The sequence below is a fragment of the Schistocerca cancellata genome, chromosome 7 (assembly GCF_023864275.1).
Source record: "Schistocerca cancellata isolate TAMUIC-IGC-003103 chromosome 7, iqSchCanc2.1, whole genome shotgun sequence".
Lineage (NCBI taxonomy): Eukaryota > Metazoa > Arthropoda > Insecta > Orthoptera > Acrididae > Schistocerca > Schistocerca cancellata.
In genome coordinates, this window is record NC_064632.1 from 365,581,084 (window position 1) to 365,598,829 (window position 17,746).

The 17,746-nt window shown below is 37.2% G+C and overlaps 1 protein-coding gene across 3 annotated transcripts in view; it reads right to left on the bottom strand.

The window, feature by feature from the left end:
- The window catches only part of LOC126092008 (polyphosphoinositide phosphatase), a 178,695-nt gene extending 160,971 nt beyond the window's left edge, over positions 1-17,724 (bottom strand). For 2 of the 3 annotated variants that reach the window (XM_049907386.1, XM_049907385.1), the window contains exons 1-3: positions 17,554-17,724; positions 15,716-15,941; positions 7,286-7,438 (exon numbers count right to left, since the gene is read on the bottom strand). In XM_049907386.1, the coding sequence (XP_049763343.1) occupies positions 7,286-7,438; positions 15,716-15,941; positions 17,554-17,628 (454 nt within the window). In that variant the 5' untranslated portion in view covers positions 17,629-17,724. The remainder of the gene's footprint in view (positions 1-7,285; positions 7,439-15,715; positions 15,942-17,553) is intronic. The other variant, XM_049907387.1, reaches the window with a different exon arrangement.
- Between the last annotated feature and the right edge of the window lie 22 nt (positions 17,725-17,746).

Sequence of the window (17,746 nt, forward strand, 5' to 3'; positions counted from 1 at the left end):
TCAGAAATACATGGAAAAAGATGTGTTGAACAATGAATGTGTAAGTGGCACAAGAAAAGGTGGTGACTGGGCCCCTTCATCACATATTGGCTCGGTCCGGAACACTGCATCGAATGTCTTGTTTTTCCATTACTGCTGCAACCTAGCAGTAGTTCATCATAATTGTGTGGTGGAGCTAAATGGTGCAAGTTGCTTGGCAACACCAACTGTGGATTACATCAGCATTTCGTCTCTCACATCTCCTCTCTGCACAACAGCCTAAAATATTCCCTTAACTCTGCCACCACCCATGGTATGAACCATCTGTCTTTTGTGCCACTTATATCTTGTTCAGTCACATCAAATGTAAATAGGAAGAAAACAGGATGAAGTCAAGCCAGATGTCAAGAAAGAACTTAGAATCGAAGTAAACCTTACCAGGAAAAAATGTAAAAATCAGGGAAATTTTAGCATTGATCTTATGGGTTTTTCACAGGGGCTACGAATTTATGGTGTAGGACCACAAAAAACATAAAATCAGAGAATGTAAAATTGAAGTTCCACTGTACACGGTTTGAATCTTTTTTTATGATGTTATCCAGCCTCTTACCGGTTCAAAATATGATATTATTTAAATTAAGTACCACGTTAATTGTGTATTTCAGTGTTGTTTGCCATATTTTCATTGGCCAACAAAACAAATACAATTCTCAAAATCATATTTTTTTTAGGGAAAAAAGAGATGGATAGGGTGGCAAACCTTCCCCAGTCTATCATTCTCTCCTCCGTGTGGAAGGACGTGATACTTCAAAAATTAAAATGATGCCATAACTGTTATTTTTGTATGTGTCTATCAGCAGTACTAAACATTTTGCTTGCTGAATATAATCAATGGCCAGTAACCCAGTCTCATATTTAGTAGCTTTCTCAATTGAAGTTTCCTTTCACAAGATTACTCTTTCAGAAAGTCAAATAAGAGATCAAGAGTTTTCAAGTTCACTACAGTGTTCCTCCTCTCTCCACTGCAAGGTGCTTTGATTCATGTATTTTACCACTATCTATCAATAAGGGGTTTCCATGCCATATCTTCACAGGTGTTTATTTTATACATACTGACTGATAAAAATGTGAAGCACCCACAAGCCACAGAAAGCTGTCAACAAAACTTCATATATGTACACACCATCGGCAGATACGTAAATGATTAGAGTTTCAATGCTCTGTGAGAGGTAGAACAACCACCTGAATGCAGTTCTATTGTTCATGTTCAGTGTTGTTACCAGATCTTGAAGGGTGTATAAGGGGATAAAGAGTGACAGATAGTGAGTGATCACTGTGAAGGACAAGGAGATGCCACATACTCACATGTGACAGTACTATCAGCACCCGACAGAGTCTGGACAGAGTTTGAATGGAGCCTCATTGGGAGTCTCCATTTGTTCATCTGGTCAAATCATGCAATATTCAGATTTGTGGAGCTTTCATACATGGCAGTGGGCTGATGCCAGACAGTACGGGAACAAGAGTGCAGGCATATTCATTGTTGAACACATCTTACCTTCACAAGAGAGGAGTACCATATTGTGCAACAAGCACATCATTACCCTTTCACATGTGCACCTGGCTTTTGAGAACAAGTAATGGTCTCGCTGGAACATCCCACTTCACTGGTTGGAGACAAGCAGTAGCTGGAATATGGAATTTCTGTCTTACTGTCCCACGTGTAGGCAGCCATTAACAACACATGAACAGCTGTGTTTAGAGTGGCACAAAGAAACAGCATGGACTGCTGATGAATGGCATCACATTTTGCACACACAGTGGTGCACTATCCCAAATGACCACTGTCAGTAAGCATGACAGCAACCTGGAAAGATGTCCCATTCTTCCAATGTTTTGTAGAGGTGCAGCAGTGCTACTCCTAGCATCATAGCATGGGGAGCAATCAGGTATGACTTCAGGTCATGGCTTGGTAGTAATTTAGAGAACTCTGATGGCACAATGGTGTGTTATGGATGTCCTGCATCCTCATATGTTGCCTCGGTATCATGGTACCATTTTTCAATGGGACAATGCAAGTCCACACATGACACATGTTTCTGTGAACTGTCTGTGTGATATTTGGATACTACCATGGCCAACAAGATCCCCAGATCTGTCCTCAATAGAAAATGTGGGACCAACTTTGCTTCTTTCTTTGCTTTTGGGTGCTCCACTTTTTTTGTTAGACACTGTATACTGCTTTAAGCAGTCAGAGGTAAACATAAATGGGTTACACTCTACTGCCTAGCAGGATGAATTACAATAAATCTCACAATGACTTTGCTAGATATAAAAATTAAATAGAAATAATAATACAATGGGGTACAGTGGATATTTGTAATCAATATGAGGACGGAAAGTGAGCTAGATGTATGGTGTCAGAAATGGACTTCATTCTATACCTGGCACTATCTGGCACAAAGTGTGTCAATTGCAATGAAATATTAATGGTGACTGCAATGGCAATAAGGCTACATTAGTTGAAACAGTACATTGTTCAATGAGTTTAAACTTGTGACTAGACACTGTGACAGAAATTTGCGGCAAAGTGTACTCCAATCAGTGCTGATGAGAAAAGTTCATAACAACTAGCTAAATACAGATTCAAGCTTCTGAGGAGAAACATGATCATGAAATACCATAGAGAGAGCCATACTAAAAGAGAGAATAACTTCTATCAAGGAACCTTCAAACTGTCTGTGTGAGCAACACAAAGAATTGTCATTCCAGAGTGTGTTCATTCCCATAACAGTATGTAACATTGTCCTCTTACGGAGAAAAGATGGTTGCTATGCTGTGTGTACTGTGCATTGATACTGTATGTTAATTTCTAACACAAGTTTTCAGTTTGCAAGGTACTTTTCAGCTTTCTGGGCATACTGTTATTTGTTAAAACATTTTAATGGAAGTGATCACAATGAAATGTAAAATTACAATGTGCTGATAACTGATTTTCGTTGATTGGCATTCATTTTTAGATTGAACTCACTTAAGACCCAGTGTCTATGTACAGTATTAGTCCCAACACCATCACTAGTAAGAACATGCTAAGGAACCTGTACTTAAATACAATGTTGGCCATATGATCATTACTAAGTGTAACAGAGCAATAATAACATTAATACTACTACTACTAACAATAATAATAATAATAATAATAATTATTATTATTATTATTATTATTATTATTATTATTATTATTATTATTGTTAGTAGTAGTACTAGTAGAAGTAGTAGTAGTAGTAATGTTGTTATCGCTCTGTTACACTTAGTAATGATCATATGGCCAACATTGTATTTAAGTACAGGTTCCTTAGCATGTTCTTACTAGTGATGGTGTTGGGACTAATACTGTACATAGACACTGGGTCTCAAGTGAGTTCAATCTCAAAAATGAATGCCAATCAACAAAAATATTTATAATTATTTATTATTATTATTAGCACTAATAATAATAACAACAATAATTATTAATAAGTGTAACACATCATTATTATAATTATTATTGATGTGTTAGACTTAGCAAAAACGATACGGCGAATACTGTACTTAAGTACAGCTTTATTGGCAAGCATGTTCTGAGTTATACTTAGTAACAATAGTGCTGTGGCCAAGACTGTATACAGAACTGAGTTTTTAGCAAACTTAATCTGAAGATGGTTGGCAATCAACGGAAACCAGTTATCAGCAAATTGTAACTTTATGTTTTATTGTGATCAAGACCACTAAAAGGAATTTAACAAATAGTACAGATCACTGTATCTCCATCACCAAATGATGTCAGGTCTTACATACTATTATTAACTATATGGCAGCAGTCTTGTTTCTGATGAATTTCTTTGGTTCAATATATATGTGGATCAAGTGGTTCACTTTATTGGCTCATCAATAACTTGTGATAAAATGAAAAATTTCCAATAGTCTGATCAAGATTTCACATACTTGTACAAGATAATTGATCCTGCAGGTAGCAATTACCCATTTTGGTTTCACAGTTTGTTTCTTTATGAATTTTATTGTTTCCCCAATGCCTCATTCAACCCCAAAGCTCTTCAGCAGCTTCCATATTTTAAACCTTTGTAAAGTTAATCCTAATAGCTTTTACCATATGTCTCATGTGAGGTAGTAATGACTGTAGAGTGCAAGCTGTAAATACGTGTTACAGGATCCCCCTCGCTCCATATTTCTTAAAGGGGCCATCTTCATCGTATCTGGTTCCTCATGCTATTAAATCTTGTCTCATTCTACATTTTTGCTGTTATTTCCCTCACATCCTGCTCTACTCTAGCTCCCCAGACCCATGTTTTTGAGTGACTTTCCTAATTTATTCTCCAAACAATATAAAACCCAGGTTGAAATAATGACAAAATTGCTACTTTCCATATAGCGAAGATGATGTTGAGTCTCTCTCTCTCTCTCTCTCTCTCACACACACACACACACACACACACACACACACACACACACACACACAGTCTCTGGCTGTTCTTCATTAGTCTTTTTTCATCTGCCTCTTACCTTTATTTTACCAAATGAAGGACCTCCTGGTATCAAAAGAAAGCAATTCTGTTGGTAACACTGTGCTGTTGGTAACACTGTGCTGTTGGTTCTGCCATCACTTGATAAAAATACAATGTCGTGAGCTAGGTAGGAACCATCTCATATGCATTAAAAATAACAACTTTTAACAGAAAATGCAAGCCTGCTTAACTGCTGGAATGGAAGTCATATGTGCAAGAGATATGCTTGCTTGTGTGAATGAATGTGTGTGTTTTCTTTTCTGAAGAAGGATTTGGTCGAAAGCTAAATCTGTAAGAGTCTTTTTGTTGCATTTTTCTGCAACTCAGTTTGTCATCTTTATGGTAAGTAGCAGTCTATCTTTTTCATTCAATATAAAGAGGGCAAAATTCTAGTACTGCCAATAGACACAGTTAAAAATAAAAACACTAATCCTGCCTTTAGGAATTATTAGTTACTTCCTCAGGGAGGAAAGAGAAGGGGATTGGAGGAAGTCAGAAAGGAATGGCACTCTCCTCTTATTAAGTATGGCCCAACCATTCTCCCTCTCTCTGTAATTTCATATCTTTCTCAAATGAATTTTTCTTTTAAGATTTGAATACAAAGACAGTTGTAGATTTCATTATGGTCCATCTGCACCACGACACTTTACTTTTTAGTCTTTTTAAAAATTCACTGATCATGTAATAAGGTTTCAGCTATGTTCAAGTACATTACCAAATCCATAATTTGAACAAAGGACAAACTAACATAAAAAATTATTACAAAACGCTTATGAAGGCTTTAATAACAATTAACTATCATTAATGAGAATCTTCTTTGGTCTGTGTTTAAAAAGGTTATAACTGAACATCTTACATCATTAGCAGCAAGGCCACTACCTTGAAAAAGTCATTGATTTTGCAGTTACACCAATCAGTTTTTCATGGGCTAGCACATGCTTTGCATTTACGACTATGCTGATAAGTGCCAAACAATAACAGTTATTTATGCTCATAATAATGGCATGCCTGTCTGCAATGAAAATTATTGCAATAGCACTAATAAAGTGAACTTGCAATCTAGGAGTTAACTTAATAAGGTAATTCATGAGGAGTCCTGTGTACAATACAAACAGTGAAAGGAGAAAAAGTAACTACTCCTCATATAGTTGAGACATTAAACAAGACTGTGAACATTTCTGAGGCTTTCAGGTAAATTTTAGGTAAATTATGCAATTTTGCACTGTCTGGTCTAGATGTTTTTTTCTCGTTCTCATAAGAGCTTGATTCCTTGTCATCTAGTGACCAAAGCAGCTTCTGGAGTATACTGTGAGAACAGACATTGCTACCTTTGCACTTCCATGGAATCAGCCATTCCAAAGTTGAGACTAGTAACCTCTGAGTGATGGGGAACTATGAAAAAAATACTATAAAGAACATTGCATTGTTTACAGTGACATCATCTGTATGTGTGCATGTGTTTTATAGTATTTAACTCACGAGGACACTATTCAAAAGCTCAGTAACATTCAGTCAGCCATGAGAGGTTAATCGTTTTTCAGTCTTGTTTATGGGACTTTTGTGTCAGTTGTTTGATGCCTGACTAATATGATGAGTGGTTACAATTTCTTTTTCCAATCTTTGAAATTTATAAAGTATGTATTGAACAAGACATTGATTAAATTCTCATCTGAATTTGCAAGGATTCCCAATTTTTTGCTTGATGCATGTAGATAGCCTGTCTACACCAAAATAAATGTTTCCTTTTTGGCAAACAAAAAGGGCATAAAATTTGTGTTATTACTGTGGTTGTGTATATCAAAGTTACTCCAAAGCTGGTGTATACTATCAGTCACAGCCACCATTACATAAAAGTGTAATGGGAAACAGTGTAGGGCTCTCTGTAGGGTACATACTTCACCTAATATTCACAACTGCACTACAGCACGGCATACTTCTGTTAGGCAATAGGGAATAAAAGTACACAAAATAAGCTAGTTGGGTAAACAACTGAATATACATGTATGTTTGTTTGTAAACTGAATAATATCTTAATATCTTTGTATTATTTTTGACATACAGAATAAACATTAGCTACCTTAAATTATTCAGTTTATTTCACACTGGTATAAAATTCTGAAACTCTTTGGAAACACAAAATTGCTAAAAAATCTGAATCATCATACAACTGTATTACGAAAGCATAATACGAATTACTACGAAAAGAATATAATCTCTGAAGGCTGACAAATATTTACCACTACCACTCACTTTCAAAATATTTTGAGGCTTTTCAATGACTGCTCAAAGTAACAATACTACTGCAGAACGTATGACAGAAACACATCATTTCAAAAAGAGATACATCTGCAAAGTAAATTTGGAGAATAAATTACTCATGAATATAAGTGGCCATATTGGTTACATAATGTTGTTGTATTTTATGAGACAACTAAACTGCCTATCAATTCTCTACAAAATGTATATAAATGTATATAAAAAATGCCTCCACTCAAGTTTCTATAAGAGTTAAAAGAGGAGAGACTCCCTTTTAAATCGATCTAACATGTTTGAAATGTATGCAGCCATGTACTAAAAGTCTTCCACACTTTACAAGCACCTACAATGAATACACATGAGAATGCATTTGTACAAATACCCTTCACCCAACAAGCAGCAGAGGATGCGTATACAGCTGGGAGCTGTAAAAGCGAACAAGCAGTTCTGCAAAGCATGTTACATGATGTAGAAATTCTCACCCTTACCAAGTAACCCAAATGCTGGTACTAGTCGTGGGAAAACATCACGCTTCCAAACTGACTGCCAAAGGGAAACTTTTGACTGATGTGTCCTGGAATCTTTTATAATGTCTGTGTTTACATCTTCTGTTGCAACTTCATCTTCACTTACTTTATTCCCTAATCCACAAAGTAAACAAAATGCAATAACAGCAAAATCCAAGTAACTGAAAAGAATTTCATCCTGATACAAATCTTCAAAGCTAAGTGTCTGCTAATGCCAGTAAAATGAGAAAGACTTGAAGTAAATATAAGAAACTTGTGTACCAAAAGATGTACAGGCTTGTATGAGAATAGAGGTCCAAGTGGAAGAAGCAATCTTTGATATAACATGTTGCAAATTCCTGCCTAGGCAGATTAAAAGTTTTACACCATAGACATACTGTGTTGTGGGGCAATATTTATGCATGGATGCTGAAGGTGTAATAACATAACTGATTTAGAAATACTGATAAAACTACTTTTTTCTTGCTCATCATTTACCAACAGGAGCAACACAGGAAACAGATGCAAATGAGTAATAAGTTTTTTCACCCTATAACTTAAACAAATGACATCTGATTTAGTGTTATATTTTGTGGTAGTATTGTGTTAAGTAGGTAGAGGACAAAAAAATCAAGCTTGTATCTGAATGTTACCTGCGGTACAATAAAAACCAAATTAATATTACAACTGATTTTTATAAAAGTGAAGTGTAACACATAAAAGGATGCAACAAGAGACAGCTGTGAAGAACAGTTTAAAATATAATAAGTACAGCTATAGTCTGTTGTTTACAATAACACCAACTCAATAAAGAGATCATCAAAATAACACTTATAACACAAGCAATAACTAATCAATTACACACTAATCAATCAATAAGACCACCAAATAAAGGTGGTAGTGCAGTAGATTTTAAAGCATGGAAAGATATATTACTAACAATGAGTAAAAGTGTACACAGTGTTATCCCACAAACTGTATGCTGTCTCTTTCTTCTTCAACACGCAAAGCACTACAGCTAAGAGATATGTCACACTTAGAGACACAGAATTTTATGGGGAATTTAATGGACAGCACGTGCAGGTGCCAACAACTAATTCTTCAGTACCATGTATGTTTGCCACAATTAACCACAGTAGCACCTACATGACTGACACACATGCAGATCAAAATGTACTGTTAGTATGGTGGAGTGCTAAAGGTCTTTGCTGCCATGAGATAACTATTTACTATTTTGTTTTAATTTGTTTCATCAAGTGTGACATTTTCTCAATTTACGGCATTGGCATTATTGAATGGGTACCATAAATACAAGCGCACTTGCTAGCATCTAGGTAAGCATGCCTATAAAGTAACACTAATTCTTCGTGATAAAGAGTGTAGAAAGTTAACACTGACAAAATATGGCAAATTAATTATAACTTAGCACATGTAATTAATATGTCATTTGAATTTGTTTGGTGTTTGGCTCTAGAATGTTCCTTAATTGATTATGTAATTCACAAACAAACTATCAGAACAGATAATCAACAGCTCTATTGTGGAGGTACTGATCAGTAAATGACCACATAAAAAAGAACTGTGGGTTTGGGGGTGCACAATAAAAACTGAAGAAGTGAAAGACATATGAGAGAACTTCGTGGAGGATAGTTCACATATTTATAGAACCAATGCTTGATTTGTGACACTACACACTGGTACGCCGTACCAGTACCTCAGATAAAAAAAAAAAAAAAAACAACACACACAGATTTTGAAATGTGGTACGGTGGAGCTTTATTTTTTATCAGTGCAAACATTGTATTTGCACGTTCAAAATGCACAGAAGCCAAAATTTCAAAAACATCCCTCCAGAGTGTCACACTACTGGAACCTCTTTTTTTTAATAATCAGGCACTGTATACACCTATAAACTGAACTAAGTTGAGAAGGCCAGGATGAAGCAGTGAGGAGTGAGATGCTGATGGGATTGGGAGGGAGGGAGAGGGGGCGGGAGAGAGAGAGAGAGAGAGAGAGAGAGAGAGAGAGAGAGAGAGAGAGAGAGAGAGAAAACTAGTTTTGAGGTGGATTTAGAGTTAGGATTAGTAGGTATTGAGGCCAGGAGAAGAACTGTTGAATGTGTTAAGAGTGTTGGCTCCTACCTAAGCAATGCAGAGAAGCTGGTGCCAATGACAAGGTGGCAAGGTAAGAAAAAGGGAGGGGGGAGGATAACTCAGATGACAAAGTTATATAGCAGCCATTTCAGTATTGGGCTCAATGACATAGTCTGCCACTAGATGCCCTATGCCATTGTTTGACAGTCGTCGTTATTTTAAGGGAGCAAATTTGGTTACGGTAATATCAAGGCCCATGTGAAAGGTTGCTTGGACATTCCAATAACACCCTCTCTACCACGTAATAATCACTAATGTTGCAACACTGAATATTTAGGACAGACAAAATTTTTGGTGGTCTGTAATGGTATATCAAAATGGTTCTACACTGAAGAGCCACAGAAATTGGTACACCTGTCTAATATTGTGTAGAGCCCCCACAAGCACACAGAGTGCTGCAACACAATGTGGCATGGATTTGACTATTGTCTGGAGTAGTGCTGGAGGGAAATGACACCATAAATCTTGCAAGGCTGTCCATAAATCTGTAAGAGGGTGGAGATCTCTTCTGAATAGCATCCAGATATGCTCAATAATGTTCATGTCTGGAGCCACTCTGTAACAATTCTGGATGTGTGGGGTGTTGCATTGTCCTGCTGGAATTGTCCAAGTCCGTCGGAATGCACAATGGACATGAATGGATGCAGGTGATCAGACAGGATGCTTACTTGCGTGTTACCTGTCAGAGTCGTATCTAGACGTATCAGGGTCTCATATCACTCCAACTGTACATGTCTCACACCATTATAGAGCCTCCATCAGTTTGAACAGTCCCCTGCTGACATGCAGGGTCCATGGATTCGTGAAGTCTTCTCCATACCTGTACACATCCATAGGCTCGATACAACTTGAAACATGACTTGTCTGACCAGGCAGTATGATTCCAGTCATAAGCAGTCCAATGTCAGTGTTGATGGGCGCAGGTGAGGTGTAAAGCTTTGTGTCATGCAGTCATCAAGGGTACATGAGTGGGCCTTGGGCTCCAAAAGCCCACATCGATGATGTTTCGTGGAATGGTTTGCACGCTGACACTTGTTGATGGCCCAGCATTGAAATCTGCAGCAATTTACAGAATGGTTGCACTTCTGTCATGTTGAACAATTCTCTTCAGTCGTTGTTTGTCCCATCCTTGCAGGATCTTTTTCTGGCCACAGCAATGACTGAGATTTGATCCTGATATTCACTTGTGAAATTGTCGTATGGGAAAACACAACTTCATTGCTATGACATTGTAGGTGTCGCCACCGGCGCCAACCTTGTGTGAAGGCTCTGAAAAGCTAATCATTTGCACATCACAGCAACTTCTTCCTGTCAGTTAAATTTCACATCTGTAGCACGTCATCTTCGTGGTGTAGCAATTTTAATGGCCAGTTGTGTAGTTTTAATATGCATGAATAACAAAGTAGTTGTGCTTGGATTTTTATCAAACTCAATCAGGAACTCATGCTTATGTTAATTTCTATCAAGAACTATTATATTTTAGCTTTGTGGAATAATGGAAAATTTTAATTTATTGTTACAGAAGACTTATTTATTTATAAAGTAGGTAACAAAAAAAAGTTAATTACACAAGTGTAACAGATGATAATCGAAAGTCCATAATGATAATATTATGAAAAAGATAGATTGCCATTCACTGTATACAGGAGATTTCGACTCACAGTCAGGCACAACAAAAAGACTGCTATACATTTAAGGTTTCAGCCAACAGTCCGCTCTCAGCAGCCAGAGACATCAGTTGTGTGGTGTGAGTTGTGATATATATATACCTAAAAACAAAGATGATGTGACTTACCAAATGAAAGTGCTGGCAGGTCGACAGACACACAAACGAACACAAACATACACACAAAATTCAAGCTTTCGCAACAAACTGTTGCCTCATCAGGAAAGAGGGAAGGAGAGGGAAAGACGAAAGGATATGGGTTTTAAGGGAGAGGGTAAGGAGTCATTCCAGTCCCGGGAGCGGAAAGACTTACCTTAGGGGGAAAAAGGGACGGGTATACACTCGCACACACACACATATCCATCCACACATATACAGACACAAGCAGACATATTTAAAGACCTATATATGTCTGCTTGTGTCTGTATATATGTGGATGGATATGTGTGTGTGTGCGCGAGTGTATACCCGTCCCTTTTTCCCCCTAAGGTAAGTCTGTCCGCTCCCGGGACTGGAATGACTCCTTACCCTCTCCCTTAAAACCCACATCCTTTTGCCTTTCCCTCTCCTTCCCTCTTTCCTGATGAGGCAACAGTTTGTTGCGAAAGCTTGAATTTTGTGTGTATGTTTGTGTTCGTTTGTGTGTCTGTCGACCTGCCAGCACTTTCATTTGGTAAGTCACATCATCTTTGTTTTTAGGTATGTGTGTGTGTGTGTGTGTGTGTGTGTGTGTGTGTGTGTTTTCTAATTCAGAACAAGATATATTGGTCAAGAGCTTAAATGTATAACAGTTTTTTGCTGTGCCTGTCTTCAACTTAGTCTCCTCTATATGGTGAGTAGCAATCTGTCCTTTTCATAACATTGTCATAACAGATAATAATGTTGTTCTGTAGTCTTTAATTTGAAGACTTGTTTGCAGCAGTATGTCTTCTCTATTCTCTCTTATACTGCACCACTATTTGCAGTCTAGATCTACATCTACGAGGGTTGCCCAGAAAGTAATGCACTGCATTTTTTCTCAGCAGAAAACAATGCTATGAATGCAAAACATTATATATGTATTATTTGAAGTCTCCTGAGTGAGTCATTTCTGACATATAGTGTACCTGCAGGACAGTTTCAAAATTGCATTTGTAGGTGATGTATGTAACAAGAAAATGTGCCATCATTGAACTTCTCACTGCAGAGAAAAACACTGTGGGGAATATTCACAAACACTTGTGCAAAGTCTATGGAGTGTCTGCTGTGGAAAGAAGTACAGTTAATCACAGGGCTCGGAGGGTGTGGTCATCAGAAGGAGGTTCGGCGGAGCTCCTGATTTGCAGTGGCCGGGGAGACCATCCATGGCTGTCACACCTGACATGTTGCAGTGAGCTGATATTGTCATTTGTGAGGATGCCATTTGTAGAAGACAATTTGAAGGTGATGAGGAAGTGACACACACAGTGAAGCACCACCAGAACAAGGACTGATATCGACAGGACATACATGCCCTTGTTTCACACTGGAGGAAGACCATGGAACAATATGGAGATTACATGGGAAAATATGGCACACAGATAAAACACCATTCTGTCGTGTGTAATTCTCATTATGTTCAATAAAGAATTGTTGAAGAAAAACATGCAATGCATTACTTTCTGGGCAACCCTCGTATATTTACGTCTACACAAGCCATCTTACAGTGTACGGCGGATGGTACTTTGTGTACCACTGTCACTTCCCCCATATCCTGCTCTAATCATGAATGGTTTGCAGGAAGAGCAATGCTGGAAAGCCTCTGTGTGAGCTCAAATCTCTTTAATTTCACCTTCACAGTCTTTTCATGAGATATACATAGGAGGAAGCAGTATATTGGTCGACCATTTTGAGAATATACACCCTCAGAAATTTTATAGTATACCACATCATGATGCAGAATGTTTCTCTTGAAGCATCTACCACGGAAGTTGCAGAGCATATCCCTGACACTTTTTTTCTTATTACATGAACCTGTAAAGAAACGTGCTGTTCTTCTTTGAATCTTCTCTATTTTCTCTAATAATCCTACCTGATATGCGTCCCAGATTGATGAGCACCATTCAAGTATTGATTGAATGAGGGTTTTGTAAGCTACTTTCTTAGTGGATGGAATACATTTCCTGACATGTCTTCCCAGTGAATCAGAATCTGTATCTGCCTTACCTATGATTAGTTGGATATTGTTATTCAATTTAATTCACTGCATATTCCCATGTGTTTTATGGATGTCACTGCGTCCAGTGTTTGTTCTGTAATTATGTACTCATACAATAATGGAATTTTCTGCCTATTTATGTACAATACATTATATTTGTTTATATTGAGGGTCAATTTCCAATCACTGCACCTAGTGTTTGTCCTCTGCAGATCTTCCAGCATTTTGCTGCAGTTTTCGAGCATTGCAACTTCTCTGTATACAGTAGCATAATCAACAAAAAGCCTCATGGAACTTCAGACATTATCCACTACGTCATTTATATATACGAGAAAAGTGATGGTCCTATAAAACTCCCTTGGTCTATGCCCAAAGTTACTTGCATGTGGGATGGATGTTGTATGGAAAGACAAGAGTTGACTTTTGTAGTGATTCCTACTTTGCAGTTATAATTTTTTGCAAAAAACTGTGAAGCACAGTGGTTGTCCTCCAGAAGGGTCCAACTGTTTTGCAGTCAAAATTCTGATACACATTCTTTTTAGACCAGGATGTCTACAACGATACCTCCTTAAAGTAACAAAGTCAAGCATGGGAGGGGGCAATGTCAGGTCACGTTCATCTGCACACAGAATATGGCTGTGACAGGAAAGCTGAGTATTTCGATTTTGGATACATTCACACCTTGCCTGTTAACAAGCAGTATTGAGTATGCTTATCAGGGTGGTAATAGTTTATCACTTTTCTGCATATTTTGAAACAATGAAAATTAATTACAACTGTTACATTAACGGTCACAAGAATAGTCCGCAACTGACTGTGGCAACTGAAACCTGAGGTAACAGAATGATATGAAATGATGAATAAATGGAAAGCATGACCAAAATAGTTCTCTGATTGATTGTAGCTATGGTAGCTGGCCTGTGAAAATGTAGCTTTCAGTCACTTTATTACTTCAATATAAATATAACAGTAACCAATAGGACAGTAGGCAATTGTAAATCTCAGAAACCTGCCAGCTTTTTCACAAAATGAAGTGTGGTCTGGCACAAGACAATCATTCTGCTTAACTCTTACATCACACAGAACTTGCGCCCAACATCCCAAATGGCAAATGAGACAGGCAATCCATTGTACCCTCTTCGTGAACGGTGTGGTGTTACGCATGACTTAGGTAGTGAGATGTGTAGCCCTGTGTCTATCTAGCCAACAAATGATGTTTTTAAACCATATAACAGTTTAGTGGTTAAGACTATAAAGCTGCTTGAAGGTTTTTGTTATCTGTTTTGCTTGTGACAAACGCAGGGAGGGCCACCATGTGGCTTCAAGGTTGGGTGTTGATTGCAGTTTTACCACAAGTTGCTGTACTAGTGTGGGCTTTGTGTATTCTCATTTAGTTGTCATTCCAGGTTGGAGTATCATGGTGTGCCACTAAGTAAAAGCAGGCACAGTGACAATACTTTTTGATGTCAGGGCAAAGCAGAGGAAATCGACTGAAACATTAACTAACTTCATTCTTTCAAATGAACTTTCTATGACTGTAGAAGTGAAGTTCCCTATACTGTAATGTTTTAAATTGAGTTATTGTACATGCAAAGTTTATTACAGGAAAAACACTTTGAATTCATTTATAGAAAGTCACTATTTGTTGAAGCATTTCAATTCCAGTGTAAGCAAGACTGCATCGTGACAAAATCCTTCATAACTGTACCAGCAAAGACCAACGATAGTTTGATCTTAGCTGCAAATGATCAGATCTACAAAAAGTCTACAGTGTCAAATTTCAACACATGCCATATCATAAAAGGAAAAAGTGTAACATCGTGGACCCTATTCTACTTCTCTTATGCAGTTGCATCTGGTTCCATCCAGTTCAATGCCATTTGCTGATGAATGAAGCTACTATTATTTCTGTGTTTCAGTCCAGTGAGTTTATATGCTGAAGGGCGGCCTCAACAATAAAGTAATGAGATTCATTGAAGTATTTTGAGTCATAATCAATTTGTTGTAGGTCCTAATACAAACTGAGATTTATTGATATTTATTTACACTTTTTTCACAGCAATATTATGTTTTGAACAAACGGTAATGTACAATGGAAACCTTAGTAATGCTCAAAGTGAATCAACCAAATGCTCTAAACTTGCAAATAATGAGGCGACTAGCTGTATTTAATCCAGCTACTTCCTTTCACACATATTCACAACTATGAAACTTTTGAACTTGTACATGACAGAGAATTTTCAATGCAGACTTTTAGATTCCAGTGCCTTACTCATTCATCTCTCTAAGGGTTTACTAAACAGTTCAGTTAGTTGCTAACGCACAATGTAGCACTAGCTAAATGACATCTGTGTAGTTGATAGAAAAGTAACTGCTCCTTTTTAAATGAAAATACTATTAATTAAGATCTCACTCACCAACAATCCCAAATGCTGAAACTATACGAGCTACCCCATTACTGCTCAGCCGCTGTCCAACACGTGTTCTGTTGCCAACATCAATTCTTGTTACTAAATCTCTTATTTCTTCTTGAGAATATTCAACTTTGTCATCTACAACAATCAATTCTCTGGGCTCCATGCGATCAATCTTTAACACCCTGAATCGTGTTTGTGTATTATTTGTCCCCATTAAATAGAATCTCTGAAAACAGATTTTTTTTAAAAAATCAGAATACCAGAAACACACAAATAATAGAAAGAACAAATAATATAATGTGGAAAATTCAGGATGGAATACAAACAACAGATCAGTAAAATTAGCCACTCATCATATATTGGAGACTTAAGAGTCAGATAGGCACTCAGTCATGGTAGTCCAGCTAGTGAACCTTTTTCGACAGTCTCACTCTTACTCTCACTCACTCTCTCTGGGAGGGGGAGGGGCTGAAGGTGTCCATGAAAAATAGAGATTCATAAGTTGAGCTACCATATTCCACTTCTTGTTTGTGTGCCTAAGTGATACTCAGTACCTACAACATCAGTGATTATCTATACTAATTCCATTAGAAAGGCACGTATGCAGTACCTTTTAGCTTAGCACTATACAACTGGATACTGGGGTCCAAACAAATTTGCAAACCAACATGAAAGTTATAAGCAAACACACCTTAGTTGTGTAAATAATATATTGCATATTTTTTGTTTCACAAAAATTTAAAGGTGCTTCACAATATACATAAAAATAAATTAAACGTAACTGAAATTTGGGACACTTAAGACCAAAGAAAGTAGGCTTTCTTTGAAATGATATGAAACACAGGCAGCATTCTGTTAATCACTTTCATTAATGACAACAAGCAGTGACAAACAGGCCTACAGCAGATAGAATATATCAAGTGTAATCTTTCCACAAATTTAATTTCTTTCTGAACATATTGTACAAGAGCTTTCTTCACAGGAATGGCATTTGCATAACAAATTTATGTCTGTATCTTATGGCCAGCTCAAGTTCAGGATTAGAAACAGCAAAATGAACTGTTGACTTGACAAAATTGTGACTGATCACTGTGTTCATGCTTCCCATCACAACAATGATAAATAGTAGAGTTGGATGATTTTTTTTTTCAGGCTGGTATATGATTAATGCTTGCATACAAGGCCCTGATTCTGATAGTTTTCCATTGTGTTTAAATTCAAAGTTTATAATTTAATGACAATATTTTCATTATTTCATCCTGAATTTTTGATTGTTTAAAGTTTATAATTTATTAGTCCTAAAGTTAAACATGAGTTTTTCTGTGGAAAAATATTCAAAACCTGAGGATTCCTCGGCAAGGAGTGGAAAGGTACATGTTTGTAATCGACAGGGCAGGTAGGCAATACACAAACGGATCGGGTAAGGGACCGAGTAGACGACGAAATTTTAACCGTAATGAAAATGAAATAGAAATGAGTGAGAATGTGACCAGGTCAACCGATGACAGACAGCTCATTTAATTTTTTTTTTCTGAATTACAAATGGTAAGAAATAATCGAGACGACGGCCTAATGCGAGATGACACTAGATGGATGCGCGAAGATGAATAATATAACGTATGGTTACACCTAGAATAGGTCTTTGTCCCGCAGTGCATGTCGATGATAGAACAGACAAGTGTCATTAACCAATTCGTTACCGTAATATTATGTTTTGTGTATGCAACTTCATATGACTAAGGAATAACAATAACACCTATGCCAAAATACAATACTGTCTATAACATATAAGGAGCTTTATTATGTGTCGTACACCAATCTGAAAAAGTGCAACTCACAGACTTGGTTTCATACAGTGCTATTTTCTGTATGGGACTAATTATAGGGTGAAAGACAATACTTTTGTTCGCCATTCTGCCGAACTATCTTTCAACCCTGAACGTATTAACCCGACTGTCACAGTGTCAACACATTGTTTTCGCTTCTGTCAGGTACGGCTGTTCGCACAAAGATCTTACTTCAAAACTATAA